Source organism: Leopardus geoffroyi, chromosome D3, assembly GCF_018350155.1.
Source record: "Leopardus geoffroyi isolate Oge1 chromosome D3, O.geoffroyi_Oge1_pat1.0, whole genome shotgun sequence".
Taxonomy (NCBI): domain Eukaryota; kingdom Metazoa; phylum Chordata; class Mammalia; order Carnivora; family Felidae; genus Leopardus; species Leopardus geoffroyi.
The window spans coordinates 20,643,115-20,669,948 of record NC_059339.1 but is presented as its reverse complement, the minus strand read 5'-3'; the positions used below and the strand labels follow the sequence as shown (position 1 = coordinate 20,669,948).

The following is a 26,834-nucleotide window of genomic DNA, read 5'->3' as shown; positions in this document are numbered from 1 at the left end:
CCCCAGTGACACCTCCAGCCAGGTTGGAGTTCGGATGAAAATTCTTCTGTCTCAAACTGGGGCCACAATGCATGTGACCTCAGGGACATAGTCCCCCTCATCTCTACCTCTCCACCCTCACATGTGGGATCTTTGACCGAAGATTCATGTAGCCTTGGTGAATAGAAATTCACTCCTCTAGTCATGGTGGCTGGGTGAACTATTGCTCTCTCCTGAATATGCTGGACACAAAGAACCTAGGTAGAACTGTGCTCACCCCAGAGACAGGTCTGACCCCAAATCGCTCGCTCCTGGAAGCTCTGTGTGTGCTTAGTAATTGAATCACTGAGATGGCTGCGGTTCACAGGAACAGACTCCCCCTGGGCTTTCATTGGACATCATGCCACACTCACCTACTTATAGAACAACTCCACCATAGCAAGCTGGTGGCAAAGAAAACATGACTTTGCAAAAAGTGTATAGCAGGCATCCTTTTTGCATTGTTTTTCCATCCATGTTTTTAACCACAATTTCTTGTGTTCTCTGTAAGAAATACAGAGCTGAGAGAACTATCCTAGTGATTGTACCTGCCTTTTCATAATAACGATGTCATTGACTGAAATAAATCTTACTGAGAGAAATTTTGTGTAAAGGAGCACACACCCATTCAAAGGGCACACTGGGCTAAGTGCTGACTAACACATAAACTGTGTCACTGGATCCTTGTCAGAGCACCTGCTGCTGTCTCTCCTTCCCTCCTAGAACGGCCTGCAAGTTTGTCCTTTGGGCTCTGAGGTCAGTGTCACACTCAAGGCTTCTACAGACTTGGGTCTCTTTGCTGGGAGAGAAGATCCTGGAAGGAATCACTGCACATAGTATGAGGAGAGCTATTGTTTTCAACAAGCAGACATAGTGACAGATGACAAAGATTTTTTTGCGTAACGCCCCGAGGAATACACACAACTGTTTCTCCCCACAGCCTGAACAGAAGCTCTCCCTCTCTCCTCAGTGCTGCGGGAAAGTTAGAAGAAGGTGAGCTCTGGAAACCCGGGACAAATCACGTAACAGGAAAGGACACAGAATCCTACACTGAAGGGTCCACGTGTCCGGTGGTAGTCATCATTGCACTGGGCATGATCTTGATCTAAGTGGACTTTTGGTAGAGACACCGCCTCCTTCCTGACCCATGACCCCTCCAGGCGGCCGTGGACTCAGTCTCCCTGAGGAGTCTGAGTAGAGCATCCAGTCTGGCTTAGGTTATGGGAGGTTCCCTAGAGGGACACCTGGACTGACCCTTGTCGGGGTACAGTGGGCAGCGCAGTGGGGGCACACGAGCTCTCTTTGGTGCACTTGGCTGCCAGGTCAAACAGTGGCGGCTCTGAGTCCGAACACCAGGGGGCTCACAGGACCCATTGCTGTGGGTTCCGGGCTGATGAGAACTGAAACCTGCCACCTGTACTGTCAGTGCCCCCTGCACACGGCTCACAACTGTGTCCTCCTCACCCCGTGGCCTGAAACAGCCCCCCCTCGACCAGCCCCCTGACATCCTCAGGCAGAGGGAACTGACACAGGCCCAGGGAGGGGTCAGCGGGCTGGGGTCTCATTTGCATGGAGGGGGCCCTCCCTCCCTCAGAAGATGAAGAGGGGAAGGGAGAGGTTAGGGGAGGCTCTGCTCAGCCGTGAGGCACAGAAGACAGAATCGGTGATGACCACCCCCATGGCCTGGTCTCCTTTCCTTCTCACTCTCCTCGCTCACTGCACAGGTGACTGGATGAGGGCACCCTGGAAGGGGCTCTGGGAGGACATGTGGGTCCTGCTTCCACTGTCTTGTGTCCAGACCCCAGCATCACCCTCTCTGTGTTTCTACCCCTTCCAGGGTCCTGGGCCCAGTCAGTGTTGACTCAGCCGCCCTCGGTGTCGGGGTCCCTGGGCCAGAGGGTCACCATCTTCTGCACTGGGAGCAGCTCCAACATCGGGGGTGGTAATTATGTGAGCTGGTACCGACAAGTCCCAGGAACGGCCCCCAGCCTCCTGATTTATGAGAATAACAAACGACCCTCCGGGGTCCCCGATCGATTCTCTGGCTCCAAGTCTGGCAGCTCAGGCTCCCTGACCATCACTGGGCTGCAGGCTGACGACGAGGCTGATTATTATTGTGCATCATGGGACGATAGTCTCAGTGCTCACACAGAGCTCCAGGCCTGTGGGGAAGTGAGACAAAAACCTGCTGTCCCCACAGTGATGGGCTTTTCTTGTGTAGCTCCCACCTTCTGCTTCCCTCTTTGTTGGAAGCAACACGGCTGCTTCCCCCTTGACCTAATACTCAGGCCTGAAAACAAAACCCAACGAACCTCCTCTAGTCTAGGTCCTTTTCCTGTCAATTCTTTCCCCAAAACCCGTCCTTATAGGCACACATTTTCTGTTTCACACAAGCTGAGCAGAAATTCCTGCTGAGACGAAAACCTGCTGTGCCCACAGTGAAGGGCTTTCCTTCTTCAGCCCCACTTTCTGTCAAAACTGTTGCTTCCCTCTTTGTTTAGCCTAAAACGGACGCTTGAAACCAAACCCAATGAACCGCCTCTAGTATCGGTCCTTTTCCTGTCAATTCTGTCCCCAAAGCCTGTCCTTATAGGCACACATTTTCTGTTTCATACAAGCTGAACAGAAATTCCTGGATGCTGGGGCAGGTTGTCCTGGGGACCAGTGTCCCTGAGGGTTGTGCATGTCTGCTACGCCTCCCATATGGCGATACCACACACTGGATGCCTACACCAAAGATAGTGAACTTCTCTCAGTTTGGAGCCTAAATGTCCACGTTCAACGGGGTGGCAGGATTGATTTCCCCTGAGGTCACTCTCCTTGGCTTGCAAATGGTTACATTCGTCCTGAGTCCTCACGTGGCATTCCCATGTGTGCTCACCCATGCTGCCTCTACCTCTGCTATGAAGACGCCAGCCCTGTGTATGGGGGCAACACCCTTTTAACCTCATTATCCACGATGACATCTTTTAATGCCTTTTCTCAAACAGTCACAATGTGGGTTCGGGTTTCCATACAGGGTTTTGAGGGACACAGACGAGTTCATATCACGGTGTCAGGACTGACCCGGACACACAGTACAGCTGTGTCCGACTCAGGAAAGTCATTGTCCACATGATACGCATGAATGGCATCTACTGAACCCTCACTACATGACCTCTGTTGGTTTAGGAGCTCAAGTCGCAGTGCAGAAGTGATGGGGAGTGTCCCCAGGCTCTGGGAGCCGACACTGTCCGGGGAAGCAAGGGAACACACAAGCAATACATTGTGCCTCACCCTGACTTCTCACATGAGGACCGAATGTCTCTGCAGGCTCCGGTCACACCCACACGACACACCCTGTGCATGACACAGACTTGTTCTCCGTCTCCCACCGATCAGCAGCCTCAGATTTCACGTGACTCGATCACATCACCCCTCCCTCTGCCCTGACGCTATTGGGCGACTAGGGAGAGGATTGTGGGATTGATTTGGTTAACACAGTGCGCGTCTTGTGGGAATGAACTCAGTCCCTGACTAACCACGTAGCTTGGAAGATTGGAGTCCAGATCAGAGAGGCAGATGATAGCAATTTGAACAACCAGGTCCCCACCATATGCCTCGTCTTCCCTCCATCCTCTTTTGTAATTCAGGTTGGGACATGGTCTGTGGGCTCCGGCATCTGTGGAGGAGACACAGGCCAGGTGGTTCCCATCTCATAAAACTACAGCTCGGGCCCCTGTCCATTCGGAAGTCTGCACCTGGTCAGCTCAGGCCAACACACACTCCCAGGCACAAGGTGCTGATGTGACACGGAGGCAGACCCAGGAGAGGTGGAGACCTTTAATAAAAAAAAATGCTTTGTTTTCTTAGAGACTTTAAAAAGAATTCAGAGTGTTCACTGTTTTTGATCCTAGGCTCTGTAAGAAACCAGTCACTGAATTCACGTAATAACATAAAAGGTAATTTGAATAAATGGTGAAATATTTTCTTTCCTAAAGACCCTGGCTCAAAACTTCAGCAATAAGTACACAGGTTGTACAAGCACTTTATCACTGCTTCTTTTCAGGTTTCCTTTGAGAAGGAGCGTGGGCAGGTACAAGCACAGGTGCCATGCAGATCCTTCTGAGACCGGAAGCGGGGAGAAGACGTGACAAACCCCAGCGACTCAGTGTGCCACCCGGGACACAGCTCCTTCTCTGAACAGGCTCTTTGACAGCAGAGACGAGCCTCACGTCCAGGCTTCATGGTCCTGAGGACTCAGAAGGCTGCCTCGTCTGGTTGTGGCGGTCACATCTTTCTGCTCGGGAAAGTGTAACAAACCTTGGCGTGAAAAACATGGGCTGGCACTAACAGCTCCCGGGTGGAGGCCCCAGTTGGGTTTCCGGTGACACCCAGTCCTCAGGGTCTCCTCCTAGTTCTCTTGTTCCGGGTCAGGCTACTCATCATCCATGCTGCTAAATGTAAAAACTGCACAACAGTCAACATGTGAAATAGTCAATATGTGAAACAGGAGGCAAGAAAAGAGTGAGAAAGGAATTAACTTCTTCAAATCTAAATCTGGATTTAAGAAGAGAATAAAATAAGATAACAAAAGTGATATTAAATTCAATATATTACATAAGGATATTAAATTATATTACATTTAAATGCACCAATTGTTCCAGTTACAGACGTGGATTGGCATAACGGATCAAAAGGGCCACTCTTCAAATAAAGATACATATAGAATGAATTTAAAAGAATGGTAAATGGGGTGCCTGAATGGCTCAGTCAGTTAGGTGTCTGACTTCGGCACAGGTCATGATCTCCTAGTCGTGAGTTCAGGCTCTGCGATGGGCTCTATGCTGACAGCTCGGAGCCTGCAGCCTGTTTCAGATTCTGTGTCTCCCTCTCTCTCTGCCCCCCCTTGCTCACACTCTGTCTTTCTCTGTCTCTCAAAGATGAATAAACTTCAAAAAGTTGTAAACTACAATAAAAGAACAGAATGGTAAAGAAAAGTATATCTTGAAACAATGCAAGGACAGAAAGATGTGGTTATATAAGTGTCACGTAAAGCAAAACACTTGGCGGTTACAAGGGCTGAGTGCAGAGAGGGGGCAATGGCCTGACTGCTGGTGCGTCAGGTACCCTGAAGGTGCCCATCCTGCCATCCACCACCTGACCACCCTGCCTGCCCTCCAGGCCCCTCTCCATCTCCTGCAGCAGCTCCCCGGAGGAATCAGCTTTCTCCCCAGTGCACCCCCATCCTGCACCATAACCAGGGTATCCGGGAGGCCAACCCCTAGGTCCCTACCTGCTCCCTACCCACCACCTGCTCCTGGCATCCCTCCTGTGAATCCCTCGGCACCTGGCATGGTAAGACCAGGAATGCTGATGGTAAGAAGATGTGGAAGAAAATGAAGAAAGTTCTTACAGATATACAAAACCACAAGCATGGCAAGCATTCCTCCCCCTCCTCCTCCTCCTCCTCCTCCTCTTCCTCCTCCTCCTTCTCCTTCACCTCCTCCTCTTCCTCCTCCCCCTCCTCCTCCTTCTCATCCTTCTCCTCGTCCTCTTCTACACCACTGTTTCTGACTGAGTACAGGGCCTGGACCCTTCCCTCAAGCCTTTCTGGTTCTGCTCTCCGACCAAGAATCGGATGCCATCTTTGTACTGGGGAAAATTAGCCCCATCCCCCTCCTCCTTCACCCCTCTCTGAGCCTTACTCTGCTGTTCAGCCATGACTGGCTGGGGTAATTGGGTAAGAATGACCATGGGTTAGTAAAGACTCTCTTCTCACTACTTGGATGGACATTTCAGCTGATGAGTTTAGTAGAACTCTTTTTGGCAGGTGATGAGACTTTGTAGCTAACTACTGAAGACGAGTGTAAGAGGTGTCAAATGTGATTTTTTAGACTTTTTTGCAATATTCGTGGTGTTGTGGGAGGTGATATGGAGTTTTAATTCTGGAAAAGAGAAACTCTACCACTGTAGTGATGGTGGGCAAACGTTGGTCGTTTACTGGCCAATACATTTCCCAGCAGGACTTTACTGACCCTACTAACTGGAAGGCTGCTGGGAAATGGAGTCCATTGGGTTGATAAGCTCTGCCTGCCCTTTTGGAACCTAATCTCACTGGCATCTCTGGCCCTTAGCTTTCTCCAGCTCTCATTTAATCCAAATAAAGCTCTTTAGCCAAGGAAGAAAGGAAGGGAGGAAGGAAGGAAAGAGGAAAGGGAGAAAGATAGGGAGAGAAAGAGAGAGAAAGAAAAGAAAACAAAATGAAAGAAAAGAAGAAAGAAAGGAAGAAAGAAAGAAAGAAAGAAAGAGAAAGAAAGGAAGGGAGACAGGAAAGGAAGAAAAAACAACATGAGAGGCAACTACTGTCACTGACCCTTTAAATTTCCTCTGTGCTCAGAGTCAGACCCTCAGACCCTCCAGGGTCTCCAAGGCCTCCCTGTCTGTTTCTCACCGGCGGTCCTGGGGGTGACAGAGACAGCTTTCTGTCTCAGGTCCCCATGGGCCTGCAGCAGTAAGTCAGAACTGATGCTTCTGCCCGTGTTCAGCACTAACATTATGGCTCAACCTCAGGCTGCAGGCCTGAGAATGTCCTAGAGGCCTTGTTCCCAGAGTGGGAGCCAGAGAACCGAGCTGAGATCCCCGAGGGCCCATTTCTTCTGAGCACCACAGATGTGGTAACGCTGAGAGAAATCTCTTGGAAGCAGCCCACATAATTTGCTCCAACAATGTTGCTAATTCCCGTCCAGGTGAGGGTCACCTTCTGCCCCTGAAACCCTGACAGGGATGCCTCCTGTGTCGGGACACACTGTGCCCAGGACCCTGCAACAGAGCAGTGGAGACACGGACAGGCAGGTCCTGAGGGAATGCCTCCAGCTTGTTCTTCAAAAGAGGGGAAGAAGGAGCCCAGCACACCCCAGCCCATGATCACTCGCCTTGCTTTCCACAGCCAGTCACCTAGCGGAGAACGAGGGGGGTGAGGAAGAAAGGGGTCCAGGTCAAGGTGGAGACAGCCCAGGCTGTGCCCCTGACTGAGCCCACCAGTGAGAGAACTGCACAAAGCCTCTCTCATCCCCTCCCCACCTTGGAGAGCAGAGAGGAATCCTTCATGCAAATCACTCCCCTCCTGGGTCCCGAAACCTAGTCACTGAATATGGTGACAGCTGAGTGGGGGGCTGGGGAGCCAATTGTGGGCCCTCATGAGCATAGAACAGAGAGTACAAGGCAGGGTTCCAAGACTGGATGCCCAGCTGAGACACCTCTCAGCCATCCCTGCACCTCCCCCAATGCACAGGGACAGACCTCCAGCGCCCCCTGCTGTCTCAGAGTTCAGACTCACTTAGGACTGGGAGAAGGAACTGGATGGAGTTGAGCAGAGAGAGGGACCCTCTGGACTTGAGCCTGCCTGGCACCCCACCCATCCCTACACAGGGGCGGGGGCTTCTGATCCCCCAAGTGCTACCTCCTGTGTGGCAGGCACCACCACACCTCAGTCCTTACTTCAGAGCTGTGGCTTCCTCAGCATGAATCACTCTGTGCCCCCCCACCACTTGGATAGTTGTGTTGTTGGGACGTCAGGTGAGTGACCCCCTCAGGCAAGTTGTGTCCTGAACTGAGGGTTAAGAAGGGCAGAGGGCAGGCTCACCACTCCACAGGCTGTATCAGGAAGGCCTGAGGAGACATCCCATCTCTCTGTCATGTCAGGTCACTTCCCACCCAGGCAAGCCAGTCCCCATAATCCTTTGCACCTGAGCCCATCCTCACACGTGATGGGGCAGGGTCCATTAACAAGAATGCACATGAGATTCTTCAAGGACAGACTGTAATTAGAAACAAGGGGCATGTGCCTCTCACGTTGCCTTTTCCCAAGAGCACCCATAGGCGATAGTCAGCAACACAGTCATCCCAGGATGCAGCCAGGAAGCCCCAGTGGTGAGGGAGACACTGGAGATGACTGGGTCCCCGGCACCAGATGGGTTTCCCTTCCAGACGGGACTGCATATTTGGGAAAACACAGAAGCTTGGGAATTGTAAGGACAGAGCTCATCCCATGACTCAGAAGTTCCTGGTGCTCTAAGCCCTCCTTTCTCAGTGTGCAATGTATTATAATTACTCACACCAAATCCCTTTCTAGTCCTTCTCTGTGTCACACAAGGTTCTACTCCTAGTGTAAATATTCACACAGTTATTTTCCCCAGTGGTTTATCTAATTCATCTCTGCACTGTTCATGACAATACATCTAGGATATATCTCCTGGGATTTATATCACACATATATATGTGTGTGTGTGTATATATATATATATATATATATATATATATATATAACACAAACTACGTATAAATAATACATAAGATACAGTTATACACATACACACTTCTGGTCATAGACTCTCGGTTAACATAGTACCGTGTGCTTTAGTCCTGTAAATATTTAATGCCTCCCATTGAATACCTCACATGAAACATCTCCTCCTTGTCTGTCATAGTGAGTCAGATGAAAACCCAACAGGCTCCACGACCTTGACAGTTTTGTTTGTCCTTGCAGCACTGAGTGTCTGCAGCCTACCGGTACTTAGCTGGTGCCCAGGAAAGGTTTCTGATTTAAAAAGAATACATCATTGTACAAAAAAAGAAAAAAATACACATATCCACATTCTTTACCTTATTGCCAAAACTAGTATCTCTTCTTTCGTTTGAAAATCATAATCCATCCACATTTTTAAGCACAGAGGTGGAGGTCATCTTAGACAAACCCTTAGGCCTCACACACAGCCTCCAGGCAATTCCTAAATCCAGGGATCTCCACAATAAATATAATGCTAAAATGTCCACACTACCCAAAGCACTCTGTAAATTCAATGCAATCCCCATAAAAAATCCAATGACGTTTTGCACAGAAATAAAAAAAACACAAATTTTGTATAGAACCAGAAAAGACCCCAAATTGCCAAAGCAATCTTGAGAAGGAACAAACCTCGAGACACCATACTTCGCACTTTCAAATTATATTACAAAGCTGTAGTCATGAAAACCCATGTGGTATTCTTCTCGAGAGACACATAGGTTGATGCCATAGAATAAAAAAACAGAAAGTCATTCACGTTCCTCTTGACCACCAGGGAAGACATAGGCTGAAAACGGTCCTTTGCAAGGTCTCCGGAACAGAGCTACCATGGATTTGGGAGGGAATTCAGAAAGAATATACATGAATACTAGAGAAGATGTCCCAAATGAGATCCTTAGGATCTCACTGATATTTCCTGATGCACTTTGGGAGAGAAAACTGGAATGACTCAGACGTGTGACAATGAGCACATTGACATAGATGCCAGGATAGAGTGTGAATCAACACACTCCATCAGGGTAAGAAGCACATGTAAAGAACAATCTCACCAGGGTCAGGTCCCATCTGCCAAAGTTCCCCATGGGAGCTGCCCTCTGCTCTCTGCTGCTTCCTGCATTGGCACGGGTGCCTGGAGCCCTGTCTCTGCTGTCATATCCAGTTAACTACTTCCCCTATTGGTACACATTTACTGTTAGAGGAATGTGTGTAGAGACAACTCTTCAGTCTTGATCCATGAACAGTCAAGGCAGTCATGGACAGGCTCACCCCCAGGAGTCTGCCCTGAGGTGATGGGGGGCCACGTTGGGAGACCTGGTCTAATGCTTAGGTAGAGGAGAGTGGCTAGAGCAGTGGGGAGGCAGAAGGGGTCTCTGATGGGCTCTGCTCATGTCATAGAATGGCATGTCTGTGTCTGGACATTAAGGGGCACTCAAGGCCTGTTTCTGAGAGGTCACGGTAGATCAGAGATGAGAACTGCCACCTGCCACTGTCTGTGCCCTTGGCTCAGGCCTCACATCTGTGACCTCCCCACCCCTGCCCTGAAATTGCCCCTACTCTGCCCATCCCCCTGACATCCTCAGACAGAGGCACCTAAAGAAGTCGGTGAGGAGTCAGAAAACAGGGGGGTCGCATTTGCATGGTTGGACCCTCCCCCTCTGAACAGATCAAGAGGTGAAGAGAGAGGTTGAGGGAGGCTCTGCTCAGCTGTGAGGCAACAGAAGGCAGGATCGGTGCTGATCTCCGCCATGGCCTGGTCCCCTCTCCTCCTCACCCTCCTCGCTCACTGCACAGGTGACTTGATGTGGGGACACAGGAAGGGGTTCTAGAAGCACAAGTGTGGGCCTGATTCCTCCTCTTCTCTCTAGACCCCAGGAATATCCTCTCTGTTGTTTCTCTTTGCAGGGATTTGGGCTCAATTGGGGCCAAATCAACCATCCTCAGTGTCTGGGGCCCTGGGCCAGAGGGTCACCATCTCCTGCACTGGAGTTGATAGTTACGTGGGTTGGTACCAACAAATCCCAGGAATGGCCCCCAAAGCCATCATCTAAGATAATAGCAACCGACCCTCCGGGGTCCCTGATCGATTCTCCGGCTCCAAGTCTGGCAGCACAGCCACCCTGACCATCGCTGGGCTCCAGGTCGAGGACAAGGCTGATTATTACTGCTCATCGTGGGACAATAGTGTAAAAGCTCACACAATGCTCTAGACCTGTGCGGAAGTGAGACAAAAACCTAGTTGCTCATCTGTAAAGAAGGGAAACACATCAGCAGTTGCCTCCTCAGCTTAGCCTGTGATTCTGCTGCCTCCGTGGCTGATGACTTGGACCCAGGTCCATGCAAGGGCACCTCCCATGAGTGAGGTTGCTCCTTTCCTTTCTGTCCTCAAAGTCACTCTCCGAAAACCCTGCTGACACAAAGTGTTCATGAAAGAGAAATCTCTTGTTTTATCACCTGAGGTATTTTATTTCTAGACCAGATCATATCAATTTTTCTTTCTGATATAAAAATAAATGAAGCATTTTTATTTTTTCTCTGAACTCTAACCATGTGGTGCCTGAAGAATACATCAGCCTTATTTTCATCTGGTACACTTATATCCATGGCAGTGGCTAGTCTCTTCTTCTTATCTATTATTTGCGAAAAAATGCCAATTTAAAATTATAAAATTATGAAGATAAGTTTCAAAACCTTTGTCCATAGGAAAAACCCTGCACTTCAATGTTTATAACAACTTATGCCTAATCACTAAAGCCTGAAAGCAACCTAAACTTGGCACATGGATATGTATTCTAGGTTTAAATGTAAATACCGAAACCAGGAACCAACTAAGAGGTCACCAAGGAGGTGCCACTTTTATAAATAATTTGAGAATTACATCCAACATTGGAAGAAGCAAAACTCTGCAAACATCTGTAGGTCGCGGGGGTGCTAAACGCTGAAAACGAAAGAATCACGTGAACAGAGTAAAACATTCTGCGCCACAGAATTATTGTATATGATACTAATGACACTTAAATGACACTCTGTCATTGTCTGGCATTGTCTCCCAAACAAACACAAACAAATCAGCGCACAACCACCACACATACCCATGTGTGCACACACACAAGGACAGGGTGTGTCTAGGAGCTCACGAGCCAACCTAAAGGGCCCCCAGGAGGCAAAACTGGAAAGATTTCAAGCCCAGGAACATAAAAGGACTGGGTTGTAACTCAGTGTCTACACATATGTCTGCCGTCCATATTGTTCACTGATGGTATAAATATATGGAATCACATGAGACACATTCCCGTGCAGAGATTTCAGGGAACAGGTGTAAACCCTTGGCTTGGATGACGTCAGAAATAACTCCCACTCAGTAAGTATGAACAAAGGCACCAACAAGAGGGACAGTCTGAAGAAGTGTCACAGTAAGAGAAGCTTAAGGACAATTCAAAACTCAATGTCGCACAGAAAATTAAACTGGATCATACAACAGAAAAAGGACACTAGGTAAAAACTAAGAAAATCTAAATAAACTGTGGATATTAATTGTTACGCGTTGAACTGTGTCTGCAACAATTCATGTGATTAAAAGTTCTAAAAACTCCCATATTTCAGGATGAGACCCTATTTGGAAATGAGACTGTTGCAGATGTAATTACCAGGGGGAGACCAGTAGAGTGTAACTGCATGTGTTCTAGGCTTTCTCTGTCTTTGTTTTCCCTCTGCCTCGGTCTGGAATGATGCTGAAAGGAATCTCATATTTTAGCGAAAAAAGCCTACGAACCCATCCTACCTTGTCAGAGAACCCTGGTATTACTGGAAAAAATCCGGACATTTTGTTGTCTTTTCACTGTTAACCCATGGAACATTTACCAAATAAAGATAATAGGGTTGAATGTGAGTGGGATTCCCTTCCCTGAATGCCCCTTAATGGATGAGCAGAGAACAAATTTCTAAGAAGGTAGATTCCCTTGTACTGTATAATGGTTTATATCAATGTTCATCCTGAGAACACTTACAAAACTGGACTAATAGAGAGGCAAACGGGTCATAAGTATACCAGAGAAGAAAATTAAATTCCAGACTGAGTATAAAGGCCTGGTCAAATCCCAGATTGGGAATTAAGTACAGTGGATAACTCTCTGTGGAGAGCCGGTAGTCTTTTGACAAACAGAGACTTCAAATGCCCCAGAGCCTGTACCATGGAGGTGGTGGGATAACAGGAGATCCTCATAATACAGCAAAAACAGCAATAAGTATTCAAAGTTCAAGGACAACCCCAATGGACTTTTTATCACCTATGAACCGGGAGTGAACCTGGGAAATATGAGGCCTTGAAATTGGTTTTGATTGGAGACAGGTAGGGGTGCCTGGGTGGCTCAGTCGGTTAAGCTTAGGACTTTGGCTCAGGTCATGATCTCGTGGTTCGTGAGCCGAAGCCCTGCCTTGGGCTCTGTGCCACGAAATCAGAGCCTAGAGCCTGCTTCTGATTCTGTGTCTCCCGCTCTCTCTCTGTAACTCCCTGCTCCTTCTGTCTCTGTCTTTCTGTCTCTCTATGTCTTAAAAAAAAATAACCATTAAAACAAATTCAGATTGGAGACTTGTAGTGATGCCAGGGCCCTGCAGCAAGCAAATCCAATGTCAGGGAACACTAATATGTCCAGGAACATAAACACTGTGAACTAATCCCTGGTGAGCAGCCTGGACACTGTTAGGGACCTGAAGAAATATACGTCTCCATCCCAAGCACCCAGGAGAGGATGCACTCATGCTCCTTCCCTGGGCACTGAAAGCTCAAATATCCATCTGCAAAGGTCAGAGTGTCCTCTAGGGATGCTGTGTGTTGTCAGAGCAGCTGGGTGACCAGGACCGGGGTCAGTGGTGGCCTGTTCACACTGGCACTGAGAGGACAGGGATGTGAGGCAGGCCAGCAGGAAAATACCCAAACAGGTATTTTCCCGACAGAGCTTACTACCCGACAGAACTCAGTCCCATGGCCCAGAAGTTCCTGGTGGTCTAAGCCCTCCTTTCTCAGTGTACGATGTATTATAATTACTCCCACCACATCCCTCTCCAGTCCTTCACTGTGTCACACAAGATTCTACTCATAATGAAGATAGTCACAGAATTATTTTCCCCAGTGGTTTATCTAATCCATCTCTGCACTGTTCATTGCAATACATCTAGGATATATCTCCTGGGATTTATATCACACACACACACACACACACACACACACACACACATATATGTATATATATCACACAAACTACGTATAAATAAAACATAAGATAGAGTTACACGCACATGCACAATTCTAGTCATCGACTCTCAGTTAAAATAGAACCATGTGTCTGGTCATATAAACATTTAATGCTTCCCATTGAATACCACCCATGAAACATCTCCTCCTTGTCTGTCATAGTGAGTCACATGAAAAACCAACATGTTCCACGACCTTGACAGTTTTGTTTGTCCTTTCAGCACTGAGTGTCTGCAGCCTACCGGTACTTAGCTGGTGCCCAGGAAAGGTTTTTGATTTAAAAAGAATACATAGTGAATAAAAAAAGAAAAAATACACATATCCACATTCTTTACCTTATTGCCAAAACTAGTATCTGTTCTTTCGTTTGAATCATCATAATCCATCCACATTTTTAAGCACAGAGGTGGAGGTCATCTTAGACAAACCCTTAGGCCTCACACACAGCCCCCAGGCAATTCCTAAATCCAGGGATCTCCACAATAAATATAATGCTAAAATGTCCACACTACCCAAAGCACTCTGTAAATTCAATGCAATCCCCATAAAAACTCCAAGGACGTTTTGCACAAAAATAAAAAAAACCCCGAATTTTGTATAGAACCAGAAAAGTACCCAAATTGCCAAAGCAATCTTGAGAAGGAACAAACCTCGAGACACCATACTTTGCACATTCAAATTATATTAACAAAGCTGTAGTCATGAACACCAACGTGGTATTGTTCTCGAGAGACACATAGGCTGATGCCATAGAATAAAAAGACCAGAAAGTCATTCACGTTCTTCTTGACCACCAGGGAAGACATAGGCTGAAAACGGTCCTTTGCAAGGTCTCCGGAACAGAGCTACCGTGGATTTGGGGGGGAATATACATGGATCCTAGAGCAGATGCCCCAGATGGGATCCTTAGGGTCTCACTGCTATTTCCTGATGCACTTTGGGAGAGAAAACTGGAATGACTCAGACGTGTGACAATGAGCACATTGACATAGATGCCAGGATAGAGTGTGAATCAACACACTCCATCTGGGTAAGAAGCACATGTAAAGAACAATCTCACCAGGGTCAGGTCACATCTGCCAAAGGCCCCCACGGGAGCTGCCCTCTGCTCTCTGCTGCTTCCTGCATTGGCATGGGCGCCTGGAGCCCAGCCTCCGCTGTCATATCCAGTTACCTCCTTCCCCTTTCGATACACATTTACTGTTAGAGGAATGTGTGTAGAGACAACTCTTCAGGCCTGACCCATTAAGTGGTGTCAAGGGAGCCATGGACAGTCTCACCCCCAGGAGTCTGAGTAGAACAGAGAGTCTGCCCAGAGGTGATGGGGGGCCACGTGAGGAGACCTGGTCTAACGCTTAGGCAGAGGAGAGTGGCTAGAGCAGTGGGGAGGCAGAAGTGGTCTCCGATGGGCTCTGCTCACATCATAAACTGGCATGTCTGTGTCTGGACGCTAGGGGGCACTCAAGGTCTGTTTTGAGGGGTCAGAGTAGATCAGAGCTGTGAATTGCCACCTGCCACTGCCTGTGCCCTCTGCTCAGGCCTCACATCTGTGACCTCCCCACCCCTGCCCTGAAATTGCCCCTACCCTGCCCATCCCCCTGACATCCTCAGACAGAGGCACCTAAAGAAGTCAGTGAGGAGTCAGAAAACAGGGGGGTCGCATTTGCATGGATGGGCCCTCCCCCTCTCAACAGATCAAGAGGTGAAGGGAGACGTTGAGGGAGGCTCTGCTCAGCTGTGAGGCAACAGAAGGCAGGATCGGTGCTGACCTCCGCCATGGCCTGGTCCCCTCTCCTCCTCACCCTCCTCGCTCACTGCACAGGTGACTTGATGTGGGGACACGGGAAGGGGTCCTGGAAGCACAAGTGTGGGCCGGGTTCCTCCTCTTGTCTCTAGTCCCCAGGAATATCCTCTCTGCTGTTTCTCTTACCAGGGATTTGGGCTCAGTCAGGGCCGAATCAACCATCCTCAGTGTCTGGGGCCCTGGGCCAGAGGATCACCATCTCCTGCACTGGAGTTGGTAGTTACGTGGGTTGGTACCAACAAATCCCAGGAATGGCCCCCAAAACCATCATCTATGCTAATAACAACCGACCCTCCGGGGTCCCTGATCGATTCTCCGGCTCCACGTCTGGCAGCACAGACACCCTGACCATCACTGGGCTCCAGGCCGAAGACGAGGCTGATTATTACTGCTCAACGTGGGGCAGCAGTCTTAGTGCCTACACAGTGGTCCAGGCCTATGGGGAAGTGAGACAAAAACCTAGTTACTCATCTGTAAAGAGGGAAACACATCAGCAGTTGCCTCCTCAGCTCAGCCTGTGATTCTGCTCATTCCGTGGCTGATGACTTGGGCGCAGGTCCATGCAAGGGCACCTCCCGTGAGTGAGGTTCCTCCTGTCCTTTCTGTCTCAAAGTCACTCTCAGAAAACCCTTCTGACACAAGGAGTCTTCATGAAAGAGAAATGTCTTGTTTTCTCAGCTGAGGTATTTTACTTCTAGGCCAGATCATATCAATTTTTCCCTCTGATATAAAAAGAAATGAAGCATTTTCATTTTTCCTCTGAACTCTACCCATGAGGTGCCTGAAGAATAAGTCAGCCTTATTTGCATCTGGAACTATTATCTCATTGGCGGTGGCTAGTGTTGTCTTGTTATCTCTTATTTGTGAAAAAATGCCAATTTAAAAGTATAAAATTATGAAGATAAGTTTCAAAACTTTTGTCCATAGGAAAAACCCTGCACTTCAATGTTTATAACAACTGATTCCTAATCACTAAGGCCTGAAAGCAACTTAAACTTGGCACATGGATACTTATTCTAGGTTTAAATTCAATCACCCAAACCAGACACCAACTAAGAGGTCACCCAGGAGGTGCCACTTTTACAAATAATTTGATAGTTATATCAAACATTGGAAGAAGCAAAACTCTGCAAACATCTGCAGGTCGTGGAGGTCCTAAACGCTGAAAAGGAGTTAATCATGTGAACGGAGTAATACATTCTGAGCCACAGAATTATTCTATGTGATATTAATGGCCCTTAAATGACCCTCTGTCATTGTCAGAATTCACTGAACACTGTACACGCCCCATGTCAGAAACTTAATGTGTACGTAGAAAAATGTAGGAATTTGGGGCACATGATGGAAAGTAGAAGGTGACAAAACTCATGTAGCTGCAGTAACACGAGAGAACCCACGTCAGTGCAGGGGTGGGGCGAGCCGCTGAGCCGAGTGGCTGAAAGTGAGTGGAGCCTCTACGTGTAAAGACATAAGAAACTGCACGAACGTTCTGTCCTCTAGTAACTAAGGTTGTGTCCCGTGGTGGTGGGGGGGGGGCAGGTTGACGATCGTGACGTGACTGCACTGTGTACTGTCACCGAACAATGAAGTAAATGGATGGAATGTGGTCCTGGAGCCACAGGTGTCACTTGAGGAAAGTAAAGTCACAGATACAACCAAAGGAGGAGGCTGGGGAGAGGATGTGGTCACGGATTAGAGCCGCAGATGACAGTCTGATGACGTGTGAAGTTTGATGGAGACAGACTTGCATGTGGACACAGTCACCAATATGTCCACGGTCCTGGCTTAGTTTCCTCATGTATTTGTCCTTCATGCGTCACCTGAGTGAAACCGGAAGCAATGATGCCCCATAAGGCCTGAGATTCATTTTCCCAGATATTACCTTCTAATACTATTCTCCCAGGAAGACATGGGGCTTCCTAGGGGGAATCTTAATACCCAGACAGCAATGGTGCAGGATGTGTACGGAGGACCTTATTAGTGTCAGAAAATGAAAAAAGTGCAAGAAAAACCCTGCATTTTAATGTTTCTAACAACTTATTCCTAATCACTAAAGCCTGAAAGCAACCTAAACTTGGCACATGGATATTTATTCTAGGTTTAAAATAATCACCCAAACCAGGAACCAACAACAGGTCACCCAGGAGGTGCCACTTTTATAAATAATTTGATAATTATATCCAACTTTGGAAGAAGCAAAACTCTGCAAACATCTGTAGGTCGCGGGGGTGCTAAACGCTGAAAAAGAATTAATTATGTGAACAGAGGAAAACACTCTGAGCCACAGAATTATTCTATATGATACTAATGGCCCTTAAATGACACTCTGTCATTGTCTGGCATTGTCTCCCAAACGAACGCAACCAAATCAGTGCACAACCGCCACACGTGCACATGGGCGCACATACACAAGGACAGGTTGTGTCTAAGAGCTCACGAGCCAACCGAAAGGGCCCCCATGAGGCAAAACTAGAAAGATTTCAACCACAGGAACATAAAAGGACTGGGTTGTAACTCAGTGTCTACACATATGTCTGCCATCCATATTGTTCACTGATGGTATAAATATATGGAATCACACGAGACACATTCCCATCCACAGATTTCATGGAACAGGTGTAAACCCTTGGCTTGCATGACGTCAGGCATAGCCCCCACTCAGTAAGTATGGACAAAGGCACCAACAAGAGGGACAGTCTGAAGAAGAGTCACAGTAAGAGAAGCTTAAGGACAATTCACAACTCAATGTCGCAAACAATCATAAACTGGATCTTACAACAGAAAAAGGACATTAGGGAAAAATTAAGAAAATCTGAATAAACTGTGGATATTAATTATGAGTTGAACTGTGTCTCCAACAATTCATGCGATTAAGAGTTCTAAAAACTCCCATATTTCAGGATGAGACACTATTTGGAAATGAGACTTTTGCAGATGTAATTACCAGGGTGAGACCAGTAGAGTGTAACTACATGTGTCCTAGGCTTTCTCTGTCTTTGTTTTTCCTCTGACTCGGTCAGAATTTCACCATTTTAGAGAAAAAGGCCTATGAACCCATCCTACCTTGTCCAGAGAACCCTGGTATTACTGGAAAAATCTAGACATTTTGTTGTCTTTTCACTGTGAACCCATGGAACATTTACCATATACAGATAATAGTGTTGAAAGTGAGTGGGATTCCCTTTCCTCAATGCCCCTTAATGGATAAGCAGAGAAAGAATTTCTAAGAAAATAGAGGTCCCTTGCACGGTATAAGGGTTTATTCATGTTTTTCCGAGAACAATTACAAAACTGGACTAATAGAGAGGCAAATGGGTCATGAGTATACCAGAGAAGAAAATTAAATTCCAGACAGAGTATAAAGGCCTGGTCAAACCCCAGATTGGGAAGTGAGTACCCTGGGTACTTGTTTGCGGAGAGCCGGTAGTCTTTTGACAAACAGAGACGTCAAAGGCCCCAGAGCCTGTACCATGGAGGTGATGGGATATAACAGGAGATCCTCATAATACAGCAACAACAGCAAAAAGTATTCAAAGTTCAAGGACTTGAATAACCGCCCAATGACTTTTTATCACATAGGAACCGGGAGTGAACCTGGGAAATATGAGGCCTTGAATTTGGTTTTGATTGGAGACAGGTAGGGGTGCCTGGGTGGCTCAATCGGTTAAGCTTAGGAATTTGGCTCAGGTCATGATATCGTGGTTCGTGAGCCGAAGCTCTGCCTTGGGCTCTGTGCCACGAAATCAGAGCCTGGGGCCTGCTTCTGATTCTGTGTCTCCTGCTCTCTCTCTGTAACTCCCTGCTCTTTCTGTCTCCTCTTTCTGTCTATGTCTTAAAAAAAAAAAAAAACATTAAAACAAATTCAGATTGGAGACTGGTAGTGATGCCAGGGCCTTGCAGCAAGCAAATCCAATGTCAGGGAACACTAATATGTCCAGGAACATAAACACTGTAAACTAAGCCTATGGTGAGCAGCCTGGACGCTGTTAGGGACCTGAAGAAAATTAATGTCTCCATCCCAAGCACCCAGGAGAGGATGCACTCATGCTCCTTCCCTGGGCACTGAAAGCTCAAGTATCCATCTGCAAAGGTCAGAGTGTCCTCTAGGGATGCTGTGTGTTGTCAGAGCAGCTGGGTGACCAGGACCGGGGTCAGCGGTGGCCTGTTCACACTGGCACTGAGAGGACAGGGCTGTGAGGCAGGCCAGCAGGAAAATACCCCAACAGGTATTTTCCAGACAGACCTTACTATCCGACAGAGCTCAGTCCCATGAAGTTCCTGGTGCTCTAAGCCCTCCTTTCTCAGTGTGCAATGTATTCTAATTACTCACACCAGATCCGTCTCCAGTCCTTCTTTGTGTGACACAAGGTTCTACTCCAACTGTAAATATTCATACAATGATTTTCCCCAGTGGTTTATCTAATCCATCTCTGCACTGTTCATGACAATACATCTAGGATATATCTCCTGGGGTTTATATCACACACACACACACACACACACACACACACACACATATATATAACATATACTACGTATAAATAAAACATAAGATACAGTTATACACACTTACACTTCTAGTCATCAACATTCGGTTAACATAGCACTGTGTGCTCTAGTCCTATAAATATTTCATGCTTCCCATTGATTACCTCCCATGAAACATTTCCTCCTTGTCTGTCATAGTGACTCACATGAAAACCCAACATGCTCCACGACCTTGACAGTTTTATTTGTCCTAGCAGCACTACGTATCTGCAGCTTATCAGTGCTTAGCTGGTGGCCAGGAAAGGTTTTGAATTAAAAAGAATACATCAGTGAATAAAAAAAGAAAAAATACACATATCCACATTCTTTACCTTATTGCCAAAACTAGTATCTCTCCGTTCATTTGAATCATCATAATCCATCCACATTTTTAAGCACAGAGTGGAGGTCATCTTAGACAAAACCTTAGGCCTCACACACAGCCTCCAGGTAATTCCAAAATCCAGGGATTTCCTCAAAATATAATGCAAAAGTGTCCACACTATCCAAAGCACTCTATAAATTCAATGCAATCCCCATGGAAATTTCAATGACATTTTTCACAGAAATTTAAAAAACCCTGAAGTTTGTATAGAACCAGAAAAGACCCCAAATTGCCAAAGCAATCTTGAGAAGGAACAAACCTCAAGACACCAAACTTCGCACTTTCAAATTATATTACAAAGCTGTACTCATGAAAACAAATGTGGTATTGTTCTCAAGAGACACATAGATTGATGCCATAGAATAAAAGGACCAGAAAGACATTCAAGTTCCTCTTGACCACCACGGAAGACATAGCCTGGAACCAGGTCCTTTGCAAGGTCTCCGGAGAAGAGCTACCATGGATTTGGGAGGGAATTCAGAAAGAATATACATGAATCCTAGAGCAGTTGCCCAAATGGGATCCTTAGGATTCCACTGATATTTCCTGATGCACTTTGGGAGAGAAAACTGGAATCACTCAGACATCTGACAATGAGCACATTGACATAGATGCCGGGATAGAGTGTGAATCAACACACTCCATCTGGGTAAGAAGCACATGTAAAGAATAATCTCATCAAGGTCAGGTCCCATCTGCCAAAGTTCCCCATGTGAGCTGCCCTCTGCTCTCTGCTGCTTCCTGCATTGGCATGGGTGCCTGGAGCCCTGGCTCTGCTGTCATATCCAGTTACCTCCTTCCCCTTTCGATACACCTTTACTGTTAGAGGAATGTGTGTAGAGACAACTCTTCAATCCTGATCCATGAGCAGTCAAGGGAGCCATGGACAGGCTCACCTCCAGGAGACTGAGCAGAACAGAGTCTGCCTTGAGGTGGTAGGAGTCCACGTTGGGAGACCTGGTCTAACGCTTAGGCAGAGGAGAGTGGCTAGAGCAGTGGGAGGCAGAAGTGATCTCTGATGGGCTCTGCTCAAGTCATAAACTGGCATGTCTGTGTCTGGACGCTAGGGGGCACTCAAGGCCTGTTTCTGAGGGGGTCATGGTAGATCAGAGATGAGAACTGCCTCCTGCCACTGCCTGTGCCCTCTGCTCAGGCCTCGCATCTGTGACCTCCCCAACCCTGCCCTGAAATTGCCCCTACCCTGCCCATCCCCCTGACATCCTCAGACAGAGGCACCTAAAGAAGTCAGTGAGGAGTCAGAAAACAGGGGGGTCACATTTGCATGGTTGGGCCCTCCCCCTCTCAACAGATCAAGAGGTGAAGGGAGAGGTGAAGGGAGGCTCTGCTCAGCTGTGAGGCAACAGAAGGCAGGATCGGTGCTGACCTCCGCCATGGCCTGGTCCCCTCTCCTCCTCACCCTCCTCGCTCACTGCACAGGTGACTTGATGTGGGGACACGGGAAGGGGTCCTGGAAGCACAAGTGTGGGCCGGATTCCTCCTCTTGTCTCTAGACCCCAGGAATATCCTCTCTGTTGTTTCTCTTTCCAGGGATTTGGGCTCAGTCGGGGCCGAACCAACCATCCTCAGTGTCTGGGGCCCTGGGCCAGAGGGTCACCATCTCCTGCACTGGAGTTAGTAGTAACGTGGGTTGGTACCAACAAATCCCAGGAATGGCCCCCAAAACCATCATCTATGGTAATAACAACCGACCCTCAGGGGTCCCTGATCGATTCTCCGGCTCCAAGTCTGGCAGCACAGCCACCCTGACCATCACTGGACTCCAGGCCGAGGACGAGGCTGATTATTACTGCTCGTCGTACAGCAGTAGCAGTGCTTACACAGTGGTCCAGGCCTGTGGGGAAGTGAGACAAAAACCTAGTTACTCATCTGTAAAGAGGGAAACACATCAGCAGTTGCCTCCTCAGCTCAGCCTGTGATTTTGCTCATTCCGTGGCTGATGACTTGGACGCAGGTCCATGCAAGGGCACCTCCCGTGAGTGAGGTTCCTCCTGTCCTCTCTGTCCTCAAAGTCATGCTCAGAAAACCCTTCCGACACAGAGTCTTGATGGAAGTCAAATCTCTTGTTTTATCAGCTGAGGTATTTTACTTCTAGGCCAGATCATATCAATATTTCCTTCTGATACAAAAATAAATGAACCATTTTCATTTTTTCTCTGAAACCTACCCATGTGGTGCCTGAAAAATACGTCAGCCTTATTTGCATCTGGTACTATTACCTCCATGGCACTGGCTAGTCTCTTCTTCTTATCTATTATTTGTGAAAAAAGGCCAATTTAAAATTATAAAATTATGAGGATAAGTTTCATAAATTTTGTCCGTAGGAAAAACCCTGCACTTCAATGTTTATAACAACTGATTCTTAATCACTAAAGCCTGAAAGCACCCTAAACTTGGGACATGGATATCTATTCTAGGTTTAAAATAATCACCCAAACCGGGAACCAACAACAGGTCACCCAGGAGGTGCCACTTTTATAAATAATTTGATAATTATATCCAACATTGGAAGAAGCAAAACTCTGGAAACATCTATAGGTCGCGGGGGTGCTAAACGCTGAAAAAGAATTAATCATGTGAACAGAGGAAAACACTCTGAGCCACAGATTATTCTATATGATATTAATGGCACTTAAATGGCACTCTGTCATTGTCTGTCATTGTCTCCCAAACAAACGCAAGCAAATCAGCGCACAACCACTACACATACCCGTGTGCGCACACACACAAGGACAGGATTTGTCTAGGAGCTCACGAGCCAACTTAAAGAGCCCCCATGAGGCAAAACTAGAAAGATTTCAACCACAGGAACATAAAAGGATTGGGTTGTAACTCTGTGTCTACACATATGTCTGCCGTCCATATTGTTCACTGATGGTATAAATATTTGGAATCACATGAGACACATTCCGTGCAGAGATTTCATGGAACAGGTGTAAACCCTTGGCTTGGATGACGTCAGGCATAACCCCCACTCAGTAAGTATGCACAAAGGCACCAACAAGAGGGACAGTCTGAAGAAGTGTCACAGTAAGAGAAGCTTAAGGACAATTCACAACTGAATGTCGCAAAGAATCATAAACTGGATCATACAACAGAAAAAGGACATTAGGTAAAAAGTAAGAAAATCTGAATAAACTGTGGATATTAATTGTTACACGTTGAATTGTGTTGACAACAATTCATGTGATTAAGAGTTCTAAAAACTCCCATATTTCAGGATGAGACCTTATTTGGAAATGAGACTGTTGCAGATGTAATTACCAGGGTGAGACCAGTAAAGTGTAACTGCATATGTTCTAGGCTTTCTCTGTCTTTGTTTTTCCTCTGACTCGGCCTGCAATGATGCTGAAAGGAATCTCACTATTTTAGAGAAAAAAGCCTATGAACCCATCCTACCTTGTCAGAGAACCCTGGTATTACTGGAAAAAATCCAGACATTTTGTTGCCTTTTCACTGTTAACCCATGGAACATTTACCAAATAAAGATAATAGGGTTGAATGTGAGTGGGATTCCCTTTCCTGAATGCCCCTTAATGGATGAGCAGAGAACAAATTTCTAAGAAGGTAGATTCCCTTGTACTGTATAATGGTTTATATCAATGTTCATCCTGAGAACACTTACAAAACTGGACCAATAGAGAGGCAAACGGGTCATGAGTATACCAGAGAAGAAAATTAAATTCCAGACTAGGTATAAAGGCCTGGTCAACACCCAGATTGGGAATTAAGTACAGTGGATACTTCTCTGCGGAGAATAGGTAGTCTGTTGACAAACGGAGACTTCAAAGGCCCCAGAGCCTGTACCATGGAGGTGGTGGGATAACAGGAGATCCTCATAATACAGCAACAACAGCAAAAAGTATTCAAAGTTCAAGGATAACCCCCATGGACTTTTTATCACATAGGAACCGGGAGTGAACCTGGGAAATATGAGGCCTTGAAATTGGTTTCGATTGGAGACTGGTAGGGGTGCCTGGATGGCTCAGTCGGTTAAGCTTCAGACTTCGGCTCAGGTCATGATCTCGTGGTTCGTGAGCCAAAGCCCTGCCTGGGACTCTGTGCCACAGAATCAGAGCCTGGAGCTTGCTTTTGATTCTGCGTCTCCCACTCTCTCTCTGTACCTCTCTGCTCTCTCTCTCTCTCTATGTCTCTCTTTTTTCTTTCTCTCTGTCCTCTCTCTCTTAAAAAAAATAAACATTAAAACAAATTCAGATTGGAGACTGGTAGTGATGCCAGGCCCCTGCAGCAAGCAAACCCAATGTCAGGGAACACTAATATGTCCAGGAACATAAACACTGTAAACTAAGCCTATGGTGAGCAGCCTGGACGCTGTTAGGGACCTGAAGAAAATTAATGTCTCCATCCCAAGCACCAGGGAGAGGATGCACTCATGCTCCTTCCCTGGGCACTGAAAGCTCAAATATCTGCCTGCAAAGGTCAGAGTGTCCTCTACGGATGCTGTGTGTTGTCAGAGCAGCTGGGTGACCAGGACCGGGGTCAATGGTGGCCTGTTCACCCTGGCACTGAGAGGACAGGGCTGTGAGGCAGGCCAGCAGGAAAATACCCCAACAGGTATTTTCCAGACAGACCTTACTACCCAACAGAACTCAGTCCCATGGCCCAGAAGTTCCTGGTGGTCTAAGCCCTCCTTTCTCAGTGTACAATGTATTATAATTACTCACACCACATCCCTCTCCAGTCCTTCTCTGTGTCACACAAGATTCTACTCATACTGAAAATATTCACAGAATTATTTCCCCCAGTAGTTTATCTAATCCATCTCTGCACTGTTCATGACAATACATCTAGGATATATCTCCCGGGATTTGTATCATATATATATATATATATATATATATATATATACATATATATATATATGTATGAAACACAAACTACATATATATAAATGTATGAAACACAAACTACATATATATAAAATATAAGACACAGTTATATACACACATACACACTTCTAGTCATCGACTCTTGGTTAACATAGAACCGTGTGCTCTAGCGTGTAAATATTTAATCCTTCCCATTGAATACCTCACAAGAAATATATCCTCCTTGTCTGTCATAGTGAGTCACATGGAAACCCAACATTTCCCACGACCTTGACAGTTTTGTTTGTGCTTGCAACACTGAGTGTCTGCAGCTTACCGATACTTCGCTGGTGCTCAGGAAAGCTTTTTGATTTTTAAGGAATACATCCGTGAAAAAAAGGAAAAATCCACATATCCACATTCTTTACCTTATTGCCAAAACTAGTATCTCTTCTATCATTTGAATCACGATAATCCATCCACATTTTTAAGCACAGAGATGGAGGTCATCTTAGACAAACACGTAGACCTCACATACAGCCTCCAGGTAATTCCTAAATCCAGGGATCTCCACAATAAATATAATGCTAAAATGTCCACACTACCCAAAGCACTCTATAAATTCAATGCAATCCCGTCGGAGGTCGGAAGATGGCGGCATAGGAGGACGCTGGGCTCATCGCGCGTCCTGCTGATCACTTAGATTCCATCTACACCTGCCTAAATAACCCAGAAAACCGCCAGAGGATTAGCAGAACGGAGTCTCCGGAGCCAAGCGCAGACGAGAGGCCCACGGAAGAGGGTAGGAAGGGCGGCGAGGCGGAAGAGGGTAGGAAGGGCGGCGAGGCGGTGCGCGCTCCACGGACTGGCGGGAGGGAGCCGGGGTGGAGGGGCGGCTCGCCGGCCAAGCAGAGCCCCCGAGTCTGGCTGGCAAAAGTGGAGGGGCCTGACGGACTGTGTTCCGACAGCAAGCGCCACTTAGCATCTGGGAGGTCATAAGTTAACAGCTGTGCCCGGAAAGCGGGAAGGCTGGAGGACAAAGGGAGGGAGAGCTGCTGAGCCCCCGGACGACAGAGCTCAGTTTGGTGGGGATCAAAGGCGCTCGCCAGCGCCATCTCCCCCGCCCATCCCCCAGCCCAAATCCCAAAGGGAACCAGTTCCTGCCAGGGAACTTGCTGGCTCCGCGCAAACACCCCACTCTGTGCTTCTGCGGAGCCAAACCTCCGGCAGCGGATCTGACTCCCTCCCGCTGCCACAGGGCCACTCCTGAAGTGGATCACCTAAGGAGAAGCTAGCTAAGCCTGCCCCTCCTGCCCCCGTACACCTTGCCTACCCACCCCGGCTAATACGCCAGATCCCCAGCATCACAAGCCTGGAGTGTGCAAGTAGCCCAGACGGGCCACGCCACCCCACAGTGAATCCCGCCCCTAGGAGAGGGGAAGAGAAGGCACACACCAGTCTGACTGTGGCCCCAGCGGTGGGCTGGGGGCAGACATCAGGTCTGACTGCGACTCCGCCCACCAACTCCAGTTATACACCACAGCACAGGGGAAGTGCCCTGCAGGTCCTCACCACGCCAGGGACTATCCAAAATGACCAAGCGGAAGAATTCCCCTCAGAAGAATCTCCAGGAAATAACAACAGCTAATGAGCTGATCAAAAAGAATTTAAATAATATA

General features: G+C 47.3%; 3 protein-coding genes, 1 long non-coding RNA gene and 1 gene segment (V, D, J or C); 4 read left to right on the top strand and 1 right to left on the bottom strand.

The window, feature by feature from the left end:
* LOC123587584 (immunoglobulin lambda-1 light chain-like) overlaps positions 1 to 26,834 on the top strand; it is an 876,584-nt gene that overhangs the window by 241,012 nt on the left and 608,738 nt on the right. The gene's annotated exons all lie outside the window — the stretch shown is intronic.
* LOC123587586 overlaps positions 1 to 26,834 on the top strand; it is a 1,001,573-nt gene that overhangs the window by 389,259 nt on the left and 585,480 nt on the right.
* LOC123587588 (immunoglobulin lambda-1 light chain-like) overlaps positions 1 to 26,834 on the top strand; it is an 824,513-nt gene that overhangs the window by 217,086 nt on the left and 580,593 nt on the right. The gene's annotated exons all lie outside the window — the stretch shown is intronic.
* Positions 15,571 to 26,260, bottom strand: LOC123587618. Its single transcript, XR_006707418.1, has 2 exons — positions 26,225 to 26,260; positions 15,571 to 15,806 (listed from the first exon to the last, which is right to left on the bottom strand). It is a non-coding gene; the product is annotated as an uncharacterized LOC123587618 (long non-coding RNA).
* The window catches only part of LOC123587590 (immunoglobulin lambda-1 light chain-like), a 577,236-nt gene continuing 572,086 nt past the window's right edge, over positions 21,685 to 26,834 (top strand). The window contains exons 1-2 of the mRNA XM_045457521.1: positions 21,685 to 21,745; positions 21,857 to 22,124. Of these exons, the coding sequence (XP_045313477.1) occupies positions 21,700 to 21,745; positions 21,857 to 22,124 (314 nt within the window). The 5' untranslated portion in view covers positions 21,685 to 21,699. The remainder of the gene's footprint in view (positions 21,746 to 21,856; positions 22,125 to 26,834) is intronic.